The sequence below is a fragment of the Macrosteles quadrilineatus genome, unplaced genomic scaffold (assembly GCF_028750875.1).
Source record: "Macrosteles quadrilineatus isolate MER2022 unplaced genomic scaffold, UCM_ALF_1.0 Scaffold_2__2_contigs__length_208266976, whole genome shotgun sequence".
In the NCBI taxonomy this organism is placed as follows: domain Eukaryota; kingdom Metazoa; phylum Arthropoda; class Insecta; order Hemiptera; family Cicadellidae; genus Macrosteles; species Macrosteles quadrilineatus.
In genome coordinates, this window is record NW_026542595.1 from 92820517 (window position 1) to 92837215 (window position 16699).

General features: G+C 36.0%; 1 protein-coding gene across 1 annotated transcript in view; it reads right to left on the reverse strand.

Moving 5' to 3' along the window:
• Positions 1 to 404: 404 nt before the first annotated feature.
• LOC128987771 (molybdopterin synthase catalytic subunit-like) overlaps positions 405 to 16699 on the reverse strand; it is a 31176-nt gene continuing 14881 nt past the window's right edge. Inside the window, exons 4-8 of the mRNA XM_054408791.1 lie at positions 15006 to 15103; positions 7291 to 7447; positions 5441 to 5514; positions 3931 to 4020; positions 405 to 538 (exon numbers count right to left, since the gene is read on the reverse strand). Of these exons, the coding sequence (XP_054264766.1) occupies positions 479 to 538; positions 3931 to 4020; positions 5441 to 5514; positions 7291 to 7447; positions 15006 to 15103 (479 nt within the window). The 3' untranslated portion in view covers positions 405 to 478. The remainder of the gene's footprint in view (positions 539 to 3930; positions 4021 to 5440; positions 5515 to 7290; positions 7448 to 15005; positions 15104 to 16699) is intronic.

A 16699-nucleotide genomic window follows, 5' to 3' on the forward strand; every position in this document is an offset into this window, starting at 1 on the left:
ACCACTTTTCAGATAAAGATCATAAATCACACGGACAAATAGTAACTGTTCAACCCTCACCCGTGAAACTTGAGCTCTTAATGAAAAGAGTCACTTTACGCCCTAGTGAAATATATACTTACACAAGTCAAATACCACTCTCTGATCACTGAAACTCAAAAACTACTAACCATAAGAACTCAGGAATTGGCATGGAGAATTAGGTCTAGGTGTGCAATAAGAAGCTTTGTAAAAGAAGAAGTGAATTTTCGTGAGCAAAGCCACAACGGGGTAAGCTAGTATACTATACTTATAAACCTATGCACTAGTACATGATTTTCAAGGGAAAATAGTACAGTTTTCTTAAATGGAAGTAAACAACTTTTATTTACACAATATTAGAAGTTGATTTATGTACAATGTAATACAATGATGATATGAGTTATTTTTTATTTAATTTTAGTATTTTTTGAGACTCAGTTAATCTTATCTCAGAATATCACATCTTCTGCTGCTTCTTCACATTGTTGATTGATTCAATGTACGCTAGATCAAGAACCTGAAAAAAAATTATGATTATACTTAAATGGTCAAAATTCGTTAGCTCTGCCCCAACCCTTTAGAATGCAAGTTGCGCTAGGTTAGGTTAGGATAGTAATTTTACGTTCATTACTTCTAATTGAAAGTATTATACTATAAAGTAGTTTGAAAAATAGAGGGAAAGCCGCTTAAGTTAGTCAAAAAATTTACATATTTAGGCACGGTGTTATCAAACTATGGGAGGATGGCACAAGAGGTAACGGCTAGACTGGGGAAAGGTACAGATTCTCAAGTGTGTCTGGGATAACGATATACCAAAGACTGCAAAAATTACCTTACATAAAACTTATATACCGATAACCTATGGTGCAGAAGTTTGGAATATTAACAGAGAGAGAATGGAGTTGGGTTCAGGCAGGGGAAATGAAGTTTGTAAGAGGTATTAAATGGAAAACAGGATTGGATAGAATTAGAAACGAAGAGTTGGAGAAAGTTTGAGAGAACGAGTAGAGAAATTGAGAAAGAGATGGTTTGGCTACTTGAGAAGAATGGAAAATGAGTGAGCCTCACATTAACGGAAGGATTAGTTGCTGAAGGTCTAAATCCCAGATGGTCTAATTAGACCTTCGGCATACATTGTGCATTTTGTACTTATTGCTGAGGGTCAAAACGGGCAGTATGTCGAACAGGGTGTCTACCAGATATCTCAAATGGAATTCCCGACTTTTTCCCGACTTTTCATTACCATTTTTATATAAATCCCGACCAAACACTCGGTCCATTCTCCATGTTACTACACCTTTTTCCGTCTCGCGGTCACGGTACCTTCGTCAACATATGTTGTCACTTACGACCCAGCGAAATCACTGAAGATCGAAACGTATCACATGCCAAGAAAATCCCGTATTAAATGTAGGGGTGTGTGAAGCAGCAAAACATTTCAACTCAAAGCAACGATTCGATTTAAAAAAATGTTGATGTAACTCGGTTCGAAGCAACATGGATTTTTCTATTCATACTTCTCAGTGGAGTGAAATATCTGTTTTCAATCATACATTAGAAGAACCAGTATTTCTAGAAATATCAGTGAGCTTCTTGCCTATTTCATAATTTTTACTTGCAGCATCATGTTGTTAAGTATGTTACCTATTTTATTTTATTCATTTTATAAATAAAGATATGTTTGGGTGTAAACAAATAAAAACCTTTGTAAGATTTAAATACTGAATCTTTCAATTGGTTTACATTGATAAAATAAGAGGATAGAATCAGAACTACAAGGTATACATAACTTCTTGTATGGCGAAGCAATGTCTCAGTGTATGCCATGTACTTGGATGGCAATAACCTGTATGGCTAAGCAATGTCTCAGTGTATGCCATGTACTTGGATGGCAATAACCTGTATGGTCAAGCAATGTCTCAGTGTATGCCATGTACTTGGATGGCAATAACCTGTATGGTCAAGCAATGTCTCAGTGTATGCCATGTACTTGGATGGCAATAACCTGTATGGCTAAGCAATGTCTCAGTGTATGCCATGTACTTGGATGGCAATAACCTGTATGGCTAAGCAATGTCTAAGTGTATATCATGTACTTGGATGGCAATAACCTGTATGGCTAAGCAATGTCTCAGTGTATGCCATGTACTTGGATGGCAATAACCTGTATGGCTAAGCAATGTCTCAGTGTATGCCATATACTTGGATGGCAATAACCTGTATGGCTAAGCAATGTCTCAGTGTATGCCATGTACTTGGATGGCAATAACCTGTATGGTCAAGCAATGTCTCAGTGTATGCCATGTACTTGGATGGCAATAACCTGTATGGTCAAGCAATGTCTCAGTGTATGCCATGTACTTGGATGGCAATAACCTGTATGGCTAAGCAATGTCTCAGTACTCAGTGTATGCCATGTACTTGGATGGCAATAACCTGTATGGCTAAGCAATGTCTCAGTGTGTGCCATGTACTTGGATGGTAATAACTTGTATGGCTAAGCAATGTCTCATCTCAATGAATAGCTTATATAATTAATGTCAATCATTTGAATAATGTCAATAAGTTATATGGATACTGATAGTCAAAGTAACAGTATCAATGTAACAGTCAACTACGTATATGGATACTGATTCAATGACGTATAGACACTGATTCAAAAAGTTATTTGGATAATGATTCAATACCGTATATAGATACTGATTCCATAACGTATGGATGCTGATTCAAAAACGTATATTATGGACCCTGAATGCCCATGATTCAAATCGTTATTTTGATCATCACTGAATCGAATTGGAATTCCGATGCATTTTCGTTTCATCCCCCACCCCTCAAATGTAATCCCGTCCCAATGATCAGAAATATAAGATCCAGAACATTTTTTTAAAGTTTTGGGACCCGTTCATCCCTAATTTTGAAAGGTTAGATTATTCCCGACTTTCGGCCGAAATTCATGACTTTTTCACGACTTTTCCCGATCTTTCAAAATCCCCGACTTTTTCCCGAATTTCCCGGAATTCCCGACTGGTAGACACCCTGTCGAAGGTCTAAACAGCCAATGCAGAAAACTCATCCCCTGATACCGTTTTAGATCTAATCTAGGATGGCAATTTTGTTAAATTTCTTGATAACTGGAACGGGAGAGGATACGTATGTGTATCTATATAGAGGTTGTTTGTAAATCAAGGTCTCCCATCAATACAAAGCGAACTATTCCAAGTCTGACACCAGCACAATGTTCTGTTCTTACTCCCCACCACTATTGTAGTTTCTTCCCACCTGATTGAAATGCTAAGTAAAGTCACAATTAATTGAGTGTTGTGTGGTTGTGACGCTTGCGTCACAGCGGCAACGCATCAGACGTAAATCAGCTGATAACTGGAGAACTTGGTGGAGGGGGTAGGAAGCGCAGAGACAGATTAGTAGTTATAATAATCTAATCTATAATAATCTATTGATGCGTTATAATAATCTAATGTGTGTATAATGTTGCTAAATCTAACAACTTGCCGTCCAAAATTGCATTAAAGTCTGCTATGAACTTTTTATATTATCATGTCTCCTAATTAACCTCAACTGCACCTTGCCGTTTTACTACCAACTTCAACTTTTTTTATGGTTTTAATTAGGTGTATACGAGTAGTAAATTTATGGGTCGAGTTGAGTTTACAAAGAACCTCGCAAGCTTTGAATTGAGTATTTTTATAGTAAAGTGACATGCATGATTGATTCAAACTTTAAAAATTAAATCCTCTCAAAACAATTAATTAGGTACACAATGGTATGTAATCATTTCAATTAAAGCTTTTACAATTTATGTACGTTTCTAGTAAAAATTCTTTATACCTATTCAATTCTATGTTAATTTGTAAAAAATAAATCAATTAGCCTAGTAGAGATATTTACCCTTTTTTCTCCTCTCAGAACAGACGAGTCGTGTTGTGTAGATGACTGGATTTGACCTTCTACCAAGGAATCTTGATTGGTTTTCGTAACCTGATCAAAAGGGCAATTTGTAATACATTAGATTTTTTTTAGATCAATAAGATTTCATGATGGTATTTAGTTTTTAAAATAGTTTTCTTCACTAGGGTGTTAAGTGTCTTTTCAACCGTGGTTCATTTTCCGACCTCGTCTTCGCCTCCATCTTGAAACTTGAGCGAGGGTTTAAAAGACTTATTTCCTGTGTTATGTATATTTTTGTCATATTGCAAGATTAATTAAGAAACTAAGTTAGAAAAAAATACTTTTTATGTAAAGATAACCTCTCAACACGACTTCCAACTCGTTTTCAATTTTGCTATTGCAAACAAGCAGCTGTTTCGTGAATGAGTGTTTCAATTAGAGTCTATTACGATTGTTATAGTGTATATTATAATAATATTGATATGTCAAACTATTGACAAGGATGCAACGATAAGCTACAACCAATTTAATCAATCGATAGATAATTTTGAAACATGTGATAGCCTAAAATCAAAGTTTACAACCGGTTTATAACAGCTGTCTTCTATTCCCTAGGGACTAAAAAGGTTTTTTACTCCCTAGTGAGTAAAAGACAAAAAGCAGATGCAGTATGACAAAAAAATCAAATTCATAACCGTTTCCATTCTTCCAAATCTTCTAGAAGTTTGGGAAAACAATTTAGTGAAGATGACGATATTCTTCAGATTATTCCAATACAAACGATAGAAGACATACTGAAAGTATGTTACGTTTCTTGCTATGTATAATGGAAGTAGAAGACAATTTATGTCCCACATGACCTGTAGTGGAATTATACATCCCATCTATATATAGGAGTTGTTGCACAACATCCAATGATATACGTCAGTATCAAAAAGTCCAAAATTAAATGTTGAGCTGTCTCATGACCTCCAAATCTCATCATGTCCAAAAGTACAATAACTGCAAAAAACAGTCTGGACGTCCCGGGATTGATCGTCGTTCAACAGCGCACTTTATGCTCTTAAAAACATAGCAGTAGCACCTTGTCCAAAGCCATTGCCAGTAGCATGACGTCCAGAGCTCCTGCATACGGAGGAAGGTTAGTACTATAGACGGTAAAACAGTACTCACATAGGTGCTACAGTCTTAAAATTCATCCATACCACCCTTAAGTTTTGCTATTGTGAAAGATAATGTGACGCTATACATGATTACAACTCAAGAAAAACGTATGAAGCCTTCTTGTGGTTGAAATTTAGATATTTTAAAACAATTTCCCAAGTTAAATTTATGGTAAAAGTATAATTGTCATTGTATTATCTATTCATCATTCCATATTCTTTTTTTTGTGCATGTGCTTATTGATGTCTTTTGCATATTCAACAAACAAGTATTGTAATTTCTCCTGTGATTTATGTGAAAATGGTGAATCAATCCACAAATAAGTTAAATGAAATGAAATACTCACGTTTGCAAGGTTTCCAGATCTGTCTTCTTTTTCCCTGTTGTGTTTTGCAGTGTATCTGTCAAGGACATTTCGTACTGAAACAATGAATTTACTGTTGACTTACACATGTAAAAGTTGTACTGTACTCAAGTTCTACTGTACTACTCATTCACCTTTGTACATAACTTATACGAGTTATGCGACAAATTGTTAAAAAAGTTAAAATCTACAACTAAAACAGACTGGATAAAGAGGCTTACCTTGAAAATTGTAGGCATCCCACTCCACAATAGCACAAAAGAAATCACAAATGAAAAACTGAATATTTCGTGGCCACTGGCACCTTGTTCAACATTGAGAGTCACTAAGTCCTTCGTGGATAATCTTCCTTTACCAGTGCATGACTTCCAGAATCTAGTGACTCTCAATGTTAAAAAAGGGGCAAGTGGCTTTCCTTTGTTATTTCTTTTTGGTTGAAGTGGGATGCCTACAATTTTTAAGGTAAGCCTACTTACCTGTCTTTAGCCTTTGCTAGCCTGTCCTTTTTCACCTTAAATTTCAGGCAATTAGCCCTTTCCAATCAAACATATCTAATAACTTGTGTATGAATTAGTTTGATTTATCAGAAAGCAATTAGGGTGTAAAATTTTAGTACTAAAATTTCAATATCAAGTGCCTGTGTGCTGATATTTTTTTCTTACCTTATAGGTAAGAACTTTTTTTTATGGGTAGCCTCCGGATTATCGAGATACAATAAATTAAAGTGGTTTAAATACCTGTAATGTCGACAATCCAAGTGGTTGTGTAACAACTAGTTTCGGCTCACAATGGAGCCATCTTCAGGTTTTTCAAGGACATTATCACTTCTTCCGAAGGTCGTCAAAAGTTCACCAATAATTTACATTCATAAAAACATTTAAAAACACGTAACACGCATGCCTAGGCCTAGCTTTAACGACGTGTCTGGCAGGAGTATACGTCCAAACTTCACGCTGGTCACGTCGTTAAAGCTAGGGCTAGGCATACGTGTTACGTGTTTTTAAATGTTTTTATGTATGTCAATTATTTGTGAACTTTGACGACCTCAGAAGAAGTGATAATGTTCTTGAAAAACCTGAAGATGGCTCCATTGTGAACCGAAACTAGTTGTTACACAACCACTTGGATTGTCGACATTACAGGTATTTAAACCACTTTAATTAAGAACTTAACTTAATTTTTTTGTAGAATTATAACTAAATAGGCTAAACATTAAGCGTTAATTTTTAGTGACTAGCGTTTTACCGGGCTCAAAAACTTATACCGGGCCCGCTATTTCATGGGATTTATCGTAGTGTTTTATCTTACCGTTTAAGCCAGCAGTTAAGTGTAAACAATTAACATCAGTAACTTAAGTTGGAAGTGAATACTGAGTTTATTTTAAAGGTGTAATTAGATATTTTGCTTGGATAAAAAACTTTTGAAATTCACCCTAAATTATGATTTAATGTTATTAAAAGAAGTTCTATGTGTAACCCATAAAACCATGATCAGTTACAGTTCCTATAGCTGATAAGTTAAAATGTCCTCTATAACTACAAAAGCAATCACAAACAAGTATATTAAACGATCCTAACCTCTAAGCATTGGCAAATACAACACATCAGCTCCATTTAAAATTTTAGTGATACCGTAATTTTTACAGAGATGCAAAAACTCTAAATTCAGCGCTCTTACGTTTTAACATTGAGCGTTTGTGTTTAACAGGATTTTCACGAAGATACAAAAACTCTCTAATATCTAGTATATATGTCCATCATAATTAAACACTTTTTTGATTATTATTAATAGTAAACATACACTTGATGCTGACGATATCACATGCAACACACCTGCCATGTGACTGGTAGAGTCTTTTTTCCTTACAAGCACAGCATCCACCCGAGCACAGAACTGACGATCACTAGATGCACCGCAAAAGTCCAGCACATTGTTAATGTTGGCTTGATCCCTCTTGTAGCGTATAAATTTGTCTATCCTATCATTGATCTGGAAAACAGTCAACAAACATAACAGAATAAAACAATCAGAACGGATCTTGAGTAGAATTTTTTAGTGTGACAGATTGTATGTATAGTAGGCCTACTACAGCTATAATTTTGGAGATTTCTCCATTCTCGGTTGCTTAGTCATACACTAAACTAAATTAATGTTATATTTTTTATAGGGATGGACGAGATTGGATTTTTAGTTCAAGACGAGACGAGACGAGATTTTTTATTTCTCATAAAATTTCGAGACGAGATCGAGACGGGATTTCCCTTCTCATACACAACGGGAAATGCACGTTCAAAATTTTTACCAGATCTTGTAACATTGTTAGATGACTGTTTAAATACAAAAATAATGATAATAGGCAAGAATATTTACAATCTTTTATTAAAAAACATCAGCATAACATTTTTTTATTAATCACGCCTAACTTATTAAAAATGCCTCAATTAGGAAACATAGTGATATCAGTTAGGATAGAGTTCAACTTATCCTAAAATAAAATAAATCATAAAATAAAAGCAATATTAATAATTAAATTAATAAGAATTAATTAAATAAGAACGCCTTCGCAAAGGAAACGCAACTACAACACGCTCCTGTATTGCGGGTATTGCATTGACTTTCTGCAGGCGTTTTTTATTTTTTTTATTTTTTTTTTTATTCTCATCTCGATAAAAATCTCGGCCAAAAAGAAATCTTGTCTCGTGTAACGAGATTTAAAATTTCCAGGGCTGTGCGAATAGTTTGAAAAACGAATCGAATCCGAATCTTTTTAGAGATTCGATTCGGATTCGAGAACGAATCTACTGTTTCTAACTGGTTTCGGATTCGGAATCGATATTAGAATTTACTGGTAAGAGATCCGGGTTCGGATTCGATATTCGAATTTCTTGGAAATAGATCCGAGTTGGGATTCGATATTCAAATTTACTAGATTCTGATTGAATATAATTTTCAATATAATTTTTTAGACACTAAAAAACTACTTGTGCACTCCGATTTGCTGTTGACTGATTCATGTTAGGAACCTGACCAACTTGGTGTTAGATTTTAGGCACATTAGTGTAGGTCGCATTTGAACCCTATCTTGGCTATCAGTAAACTTAACCTCATAGTGTTAGTTGTTACTTGTAATAGTAATGCAGACATAGGCTTGTGTGGAGGATTAACACCAAGGTGTATAATAGGCTGGGCCTATGTTTTAGACTACACAAATTAGTAGTCCATCACTTTTAGCGAGTAACTGAGGCCTAGGCGGTATGCCTAACTTATGCCCAATTTTTTAGTTTCAAAACTTCAAATAGGTAGGCCTAAATTTTATAACTTTTTTATTTGGCCCATTTCAAAAATTTTTTAAGCAATTCCCTAAGTTATTTTAGCCCCAGAAAATGTGGTCTAAATATGTGAAAATTGGTACTGCTGACTTTCCTCGGATTTGGATTCGACTCTGAACAGGTTTAAATATTCGGATTCGATAACAGCTTTAAATTTCAGATTCGGATTCGATCCAGGTTCGATAATGGCTGTAAATTTGAGATTCGGATTCGACCCAGATTCGACTCGGGATTAATTAAAATATTCGGATTCGATCCGGATTCGATAAAATCAGTACAGCTATGATTCGGATTCGGATTCGAACCAAAATTTCTGGATTCGCACAGCCCTGAAAATTTCCCGAAATTTCGAGATTTGACCACCCCTAATTTTTTATTAGATTTCTTCATTTTCATTGTGTCAATGGTTAATAAATAATACATATACACCACAAGACATGACATAAAAACAGCTTGTGCACGGCTAAAAACGGGGTTGGTTGTCAGTTTTCAACATGGTTTAATTTTTTTGTGTCGTGTCTTGTGAAGTATATGTATTATTTATTAACCATTGACACAATGAAAGTAGGGTTCGCCCGGATCGGGCAGAAATGACGTGACAGGTAAATCACCTGTATATGTATGCTTTCCCGCCAGCCGTTCTAAGGCACTTTACGATGTTATAAATTTGCCGCACAGATAACAAATCAGATCAGATGTGCTCGCACTACAAACCATTATGACAAACTGACAATATGCTATATTATTTTATCAATACAAAATAGCTTATTCTTAGTCATATCCTGTGGAGATAAGCGTATGGTTCAGTTCTCATCGCGCAGCGTGGGAGCGAAAATGCCAAGATTCCTAGAAAGCGGCAGTTAAACCGAACTGCTCTCAAAGCAAGGTTGGTTAAAACAAACTGTATTATTTTACGGTCAAAGGCGGATAATCCGATTATCGGTTAATACGAGGTCGGTTAAGAGGGGGTCTACTGTATTTCCTAACAATTACTGATTCTATATATTACTGTACTGTTTGACTGCCTCCTGTTGTACGAACCATAATATTGTGTCTTTAGGACAATGATCTACAGAATTCTATGCGTCCAATATCGTCGTGATTTTCACCCACAATTATCTTTTCAGCCTGCATCCACCTACAATATGAAATCATAGTGGTCTACTTTATCACGTGAAGTAGTATTATTTTTAGTAATCATACATTTAGTAATGTGTATTTATAACTATGTTATTATGATAATTCTTGATTATTATCATCTCCTACAATCAGAGGATATCACCAATGAAGACATCATTGTTTACCACAATAGCGGTAAAATCATGGACATCTCCTGGGATTGCGGGTTTACGTCACTCGCTATCGTGGCGAAATCGCTAGCATTTAAAACAAGTCCAACTTTGAGAAAATCCTGAAAAAATTTCTCTGAATTTGGGGACCCGTCCACCCATTCTTAATTGTGTACTCCCCAATTCAAGATATCATCCTAATACACCCCCACAAACATGATGTAATCATACTTTAATACTACAATCATACCTTCTTCGTGCTTTACTCATGTCATGATATAATTGTGCTTTATTTTCACATTAAATCATGATATCACTCCTTTGTGAAGTTTTAACATGAATTGTTGACTACCGGTACTGCGTAAAAATCTTCCGCATTACAATAAAGGATTTTTAATGGATTTCTGTCTAAAAAAAAACTAGAACAAATTTTTTTTGTATACTTTCTCAGTTGTCTGGGTTTCAAGTTCATTGAATAAAGTAAACATTAAGGTTTCATTGTATTGTTGTAGACTTTGATACAAATTTGTTTGATCTGATTGCAGGAACTCGCTGAATCGGGAGACTTTGACCATACGCTAGTTGGTAGCAGGCCTGTAAAAATGGTATTTGGTAAGCTCATTGATTTTTTTATCAGAATACCTTTTGACAGCAAACTGTTCTAATATAGGACACAAGGGTTTGAGTGTTAAAGATTTTTGTTAGGATAGCAGACTTGCCTGAATTGATGGTAAGTCTGCACCTAGTTCAAGAAACACACAACTTGAAAGAATATATACCAAAATTAGAATATGTGACTTGGGTACGGTATTTGATTATTCAATGTAAAATATTGTAATGAATGTTCTAGGCCTGGATCCAAAGTATAAAGACAAAGGAGCAGTTGTGTCCAAGGTTTCTGCTTAAGCTCATGTAAAAGATGTAGTGATCAAAGATACCTACTCAACTTTTACTGTTCAAGTTGAATTTCACTTTACCGTAAGTTGAATTTAATATGTATAACACTTATTTATATAGTTATAGGTAGATACTTTTTATTTGATTGACTGGAATCTGACTGCTAACTTAATACACATTTTTATCAAGGGAAAATTAAACGTTCAATGGATTAAGATATAAAAAACTTATAGATTATTGATGAAATGTATTCTAGTACCTATTGTTTAATTTATTGTAGTTAAGAGTAATTTTGTTTTTATTTGTATTTTTCCCACATTTGCATTTGTATTATTTTATTATGTTTCATCAACAAATCATCTACCTTTAGACTATTATCGTCATGGTACCTTTAACTTTTCAAATTCTAACTTGCTATACAATTAAAATATCAATGGTTATTTTACCACTTATGAAACAAGCAATCAAATCAACAAGCTGTGAATAGGAAAACAGTAAAAGTTGAGTAGGTATCTTTGATCACTACATCTTTTACATGAGCATAAGCAGAAACCTTGGACACAACTGCTCCTTTGTCTTTATACTTTGGATCCAGGCCTAGAACATTCATTACAATATTTTACATTGAATAATCAAATACCGTACCCAAGTCACATATTCTAATTTTGGTATATATTCTTTCAAGTTGTGTGTTTCTTGAACTAGGTGCAGACTTACCATCAATTCAGGCAAGTCTGCTATCCTAACAAAAATCTTTAACACTCAAACCCTTGTGTCCTATATTAGAACAGTTTGCTGTCAAAAGGTATTCTGATAAAAAAATCAATGAGCTTACCAAATACAGTGACAGTAGTAGGTTTTGCTTTTTGATGCTCTTTTGTCCTAGTGTTATATGTTTTTCGAATGATAGACTGTTGTCATCATATAATGTAATGGAACATTTTTGCAGGCCTGCTACCAACTAGCGTATGATCAAAGTCTTTAATAGCCGATTCAGCGAGTTCCTGCAATCAGATCAAACAAATTTGTATCAAAGTCTACAACAATACAATGAAACCTTAATGTTTACTTTATTCAATGAACTTGAAACCCAGAAAACTGAGAAAGTATACAAAAATTTTTGTTCTAGTTTTTTTTTTACAGAAATCCATTAAAAATCCTTTATTGTAAATGCAGAAGATTTTTGCACAGTAGTCAACAATTCATGTTAAAACTCCACAAAGGAGTGATATCATGATTTAATGTGAAAATAAAGCACAATTATATCATGACTGGGGGAGTAAAGCATGAAGAAGGCATGATTGTAGTATTAAAGTATGATTACATCATGTTTGTGGGGGTATATTACGATGATATCTTGAATTGGGGAGTACACAATTAAGTATGGGTGGACGGGTCCCCAAATTCAGAGAAATTTTTTTCAGGATTTTCTCAAAGTTGGACTTGTTTTAAATGCTAGCGATTTCGCTACAACAGCGAGTGACGTCCCCGCAATCCCAGGAGATGTCCATGATTTTACCGCTATTGTGGTAAACAATGATGTCTTCATGGCGGAGTAAGACGTAAAAGATTTTGCTGTTATTGTAGGTGATGGTGATGGTTTGCGTTAGGCCAATGTGACCACGAACATGGGAGCTTACCAAATATAAAAACAGTGAGCAGCTTAGAAAACACATAATCCTTCAAATTGACTGTTTTTGCTGCAATATGACGAAGAAATATATGTATCGTGATTGGTATCATGCAAAACCAACAGTTTTCTTACCGTTTTTGTAGTAACTTGTTTGAATATAAACTGCATACAGTAAATATACATCAATCAAGTTCTGGTAATTTTACATATTGTCCCTAGGTGTTAGGTGTTACATATAGTCCCTATGTTTGAATATAAACTGCATACAGTAAACATACATCAATCAAGTACTGATAATTTTACATATCATCGTCCCTAGGTGTTAGCTCTTGTATACAAACGACCTTTTGAGCTTATCATGTTAGGAAAATGCAGGATTGTTAGGCATCAGGTTTGTTTTACATTGAGACACAATCCAAAGAGGATAAAACAGTACATCCTTACAATATACGAGGGTCGTCTCAAAAGTAAGTTACACATTTGTTTTAAATCACAGCGTCGAGCGATAGAAAGCTGGGAGTCGTGGGGAATTTTCGTCTGGATGTAGTGGCAACACTGTAAACGTCACGCCCGCCTACGGCACTCGCCCCTCCAGTATCGCTCTGGCCATCATGGAGACACCACTTGTTCCCACCGCCGATTGTGAAATCCGTGCAGTAATTAGATTTTTGACTGCAAAGAATAAAAATGTAAGCGAAATTCATCGAGAATTGTGCAGTGTTTATGGTGAAAATGTGATGTCTAAGCTAATGGTTTCCCACTGGCGTCAATCGTTTATTGATGGACGAAAATCGTTACACGATGAACAACGAAGTGGCCGCCCGTCCACTACACGCGCTTTGACTGTTGTTGAAGATGTCCGCAAGGTCATTGACACCGACCGGCGCTTGACATTGGATGAAATCATTACACAGCTTCCTCCAAATGTTGAAATTAGTCGTGCATCGCTTCACAGAATCATTTCGGACGATCTCAGTTTGTCAAAAGTCTGTGCAAGACGGGTGCCACGCCTTCTTTCAGAAAGGCATAAGGAGCAGAGGGTTGATGCTGCTCTCCAGTTCCAACAATTTTTTGATGATGAGGTAGATGGCCTATTCAACAGGATAGTAACCGGGGACAAGACTTGGGTGCACATTTGGACGCCCGAAAGCAAGCGGCAGAGCATGGTGTGGAAGGGAAAGGACGAGCCTACTCCAAAAAAGGCAAAAGTCGTCAAATCAGCTGGCAATGTCATGGCAACGATCTTTTGGGACTCTAAGGGAGTATTGTTGATTGATAACCTGCCAAGGGGGGAAACAATTACAGCTGAACGTTATTGTGAAGTGCTACGTAAGCTGGGAAGGGCGATACAGAACAAAAGGAGGGGAAAGTTGACCAAAACAGTGTTTTTGTTTCACTACAATGCTCGCCCACACACTGCCCGTAAAACACAAGACCTTCTGGAATCCTTCAGATGGGATGTTTTCAGCCATCCACCTTACTCTCCTGACTTGGCGCCGAGTGATTTTCATCTCTTCCCGGAGTTGAAGCGGCATTTAGGCGGGAAGCGCTTCGAAAACGAAGACATACTGAAACGGGAGGTGGAACAATGGCTAACCAAAATGGTGGCATAGTGGTACGATGTTGGACTAAAAAAACTGTTGCCACATTATCAAAAATACCTTGAAAAAAATGGTGACTACGTAGAAAAATAGTCTATGTATGTATCTTTTAAAATATACCCTTTTCAATCAAATTTGGCTTTTTTATTTATTTTGGAAATAGGTGTAACTTACTTTTTAGACAACCCTCGAACATAGTTTTTGTTTAATTCCCTGATACTGTTGATACAGTATTGTATGATTGTATGTACTATGTTTCCATTCCTCTGTGTATCTCCATTCCCCTTCCGTTCTACCCTTCAGTCTCAATCTAAGACCACACTCCAATTGCCACTTCCACACACACACACACAACTCCTCAACATGTGACCTGTGTATCTGTTGTGATTTCAATGTTAGCCATAAACAGATACCATCAGCTCCCACCCAAGCCAGATAAGGTGAACACCATCGGGTTAGCTCTACATTAATAAGCTTGATATACAAACATACAGGAATAAAACCAACACAAAACAATTTCAAAAGTTATCAAAACACTCTTGTCACCTCAGCAAACATACCAGCCAGATGTTACAGGTATAATGTAACGTATTGCTCCAACAAATCCCAGTTCATTCATAAATAAACCTATAAAACCAACATACACGTGATACCATTGACAAACTGATGTGTTTTAAATGAACAAAACTTGACAAATTGTGTCCTGATGAAGACTACCATTCACAGTTGAATTCGGTAGCCTTTACAGACTACAAGAATCAGGGCAGTAAAAGGTATTAAACCACTATTGTATTTTACCTCTTTAATTGAAGCATTTACTTGTATCAAATCTGGTGATACATCCATATCCATTGTCCCATCATTTTTTAGGTTATCCTGAGTCACTTTTGAATTTTCTGCAAAAAAAGTTATACTTTATACCATATTAATCTATACTTTTGTTCTTTTTAGCAAGCTATTATAAAGTAGTATTCACAGTAGTAGTTACAGAGTTCGAGTAATGAGCCAGCACTCGAAGAGGAAGGTAGTCCTGCCAGTCCGTCCCATGCCAGAGATAACAAACTGATAAGCACTGATTGTATGTTCAAACTGGTATGTAGTGGCTTCTTTATATTAACAAATAATCTGTTTTTAGACATTTTCAATTTAATAAATAGTGCTATATAAATATTTTTTTACAATGAGTGAAAGGTGCAAATCTTGTCAAAAGTCTATAACTAATCGCCAAGTAAAGATTCAGTGTACAGACTGCTCGTCGTTTTTTCATGGTACCTGTGTGAAAGTAACTAAGGAAGATGCTGAATATATGGAAAACGAAGGACAAGTGTGGAGGTGTGAGAGATGTAGCAAGGAGAGAAGGAAGAGTATGCAAGTCCAATCCCAGCTAGGTAAAGAACAACCTAATATAAGCGATGTAATAAACCTGTTGAATGAAATGAGGCAAGAAAATAAAGATCAGATTAAAAAACTTGAAACAGATCTTGGGACCTCGGTGGAACATTGTCACCAAACAGTTGAGGAACTTAAAGTTACTGTTTTGGCACAATCAGAATCTTTGAAAAAGTATGAGATGCTGTGTGATGTACTACTAAAAGAAAACAAGGAATTGCATTTGAGATTAAGGGAATTGGAAATTTGGCAAGATGAGGCAGACCTGTATTCACGTATAAACTGTGTGGAGATCAACGGGATTCCTGAGAGGGAGACAGAAGATGTGATACAATTAGTAAAAAGTGTTGGTATCAGCTTAGGCATGACATTGTCTGAAGAGTCCATTGACGCGTGTCATAGGCTGGGAACCAAGCGAACTAACGAATCTAGACCCCGAAGCATTATAGTCAAATTCACCCGAAGATTCATTAAAGAAGAAATACTGAAAAAAAGAAGAATTAAACGCAACCTGAACACTAAAGACATTGGATTTAGAAATCAATTAGCCGAGATTGTGTATATCAACGAAGTCTTGACCAAGAAAAGAAGGGAACTGTACAAGGAAGTCCGGGACCTCAAAAAGGAGAGGAACTTTAGTTACTTGTGGGTGAGAAACGGAAAGATCCTGGTTCGGCCAACAGAAAAAGGGAAAGTAATACCAATAACCACCACAGAAGACCTGGAAAAGCTGAGAGAACTTCCAGTAACTCCTCCAACAACAACGGAAACAGACCCTGCACAGGTGACGGAGACGGAGCCTTCACAGACCGCTGCACAGTCTTCGGACCCTGCACAGACCACAGTCTCTATACAAACTACAGACCCTGCACAGACCACAGACTCTACTCAGACTACGGACCCTGCACAGACTACAGACTCTGCACAGCCTGAGAAAATGGACACTGCACAAAATGGTTAGACTAGTTCATATCTATTTCATAGAAGAGTTTGCTTTTTGTTTTTCAGTTTTTAAGTTCTTTAAGTACTTACTGTAAAATACTAATGTTTGCATTGATAATTAATAATTGTAAATGAATCACAATTTGTTGAAAGATAAAATT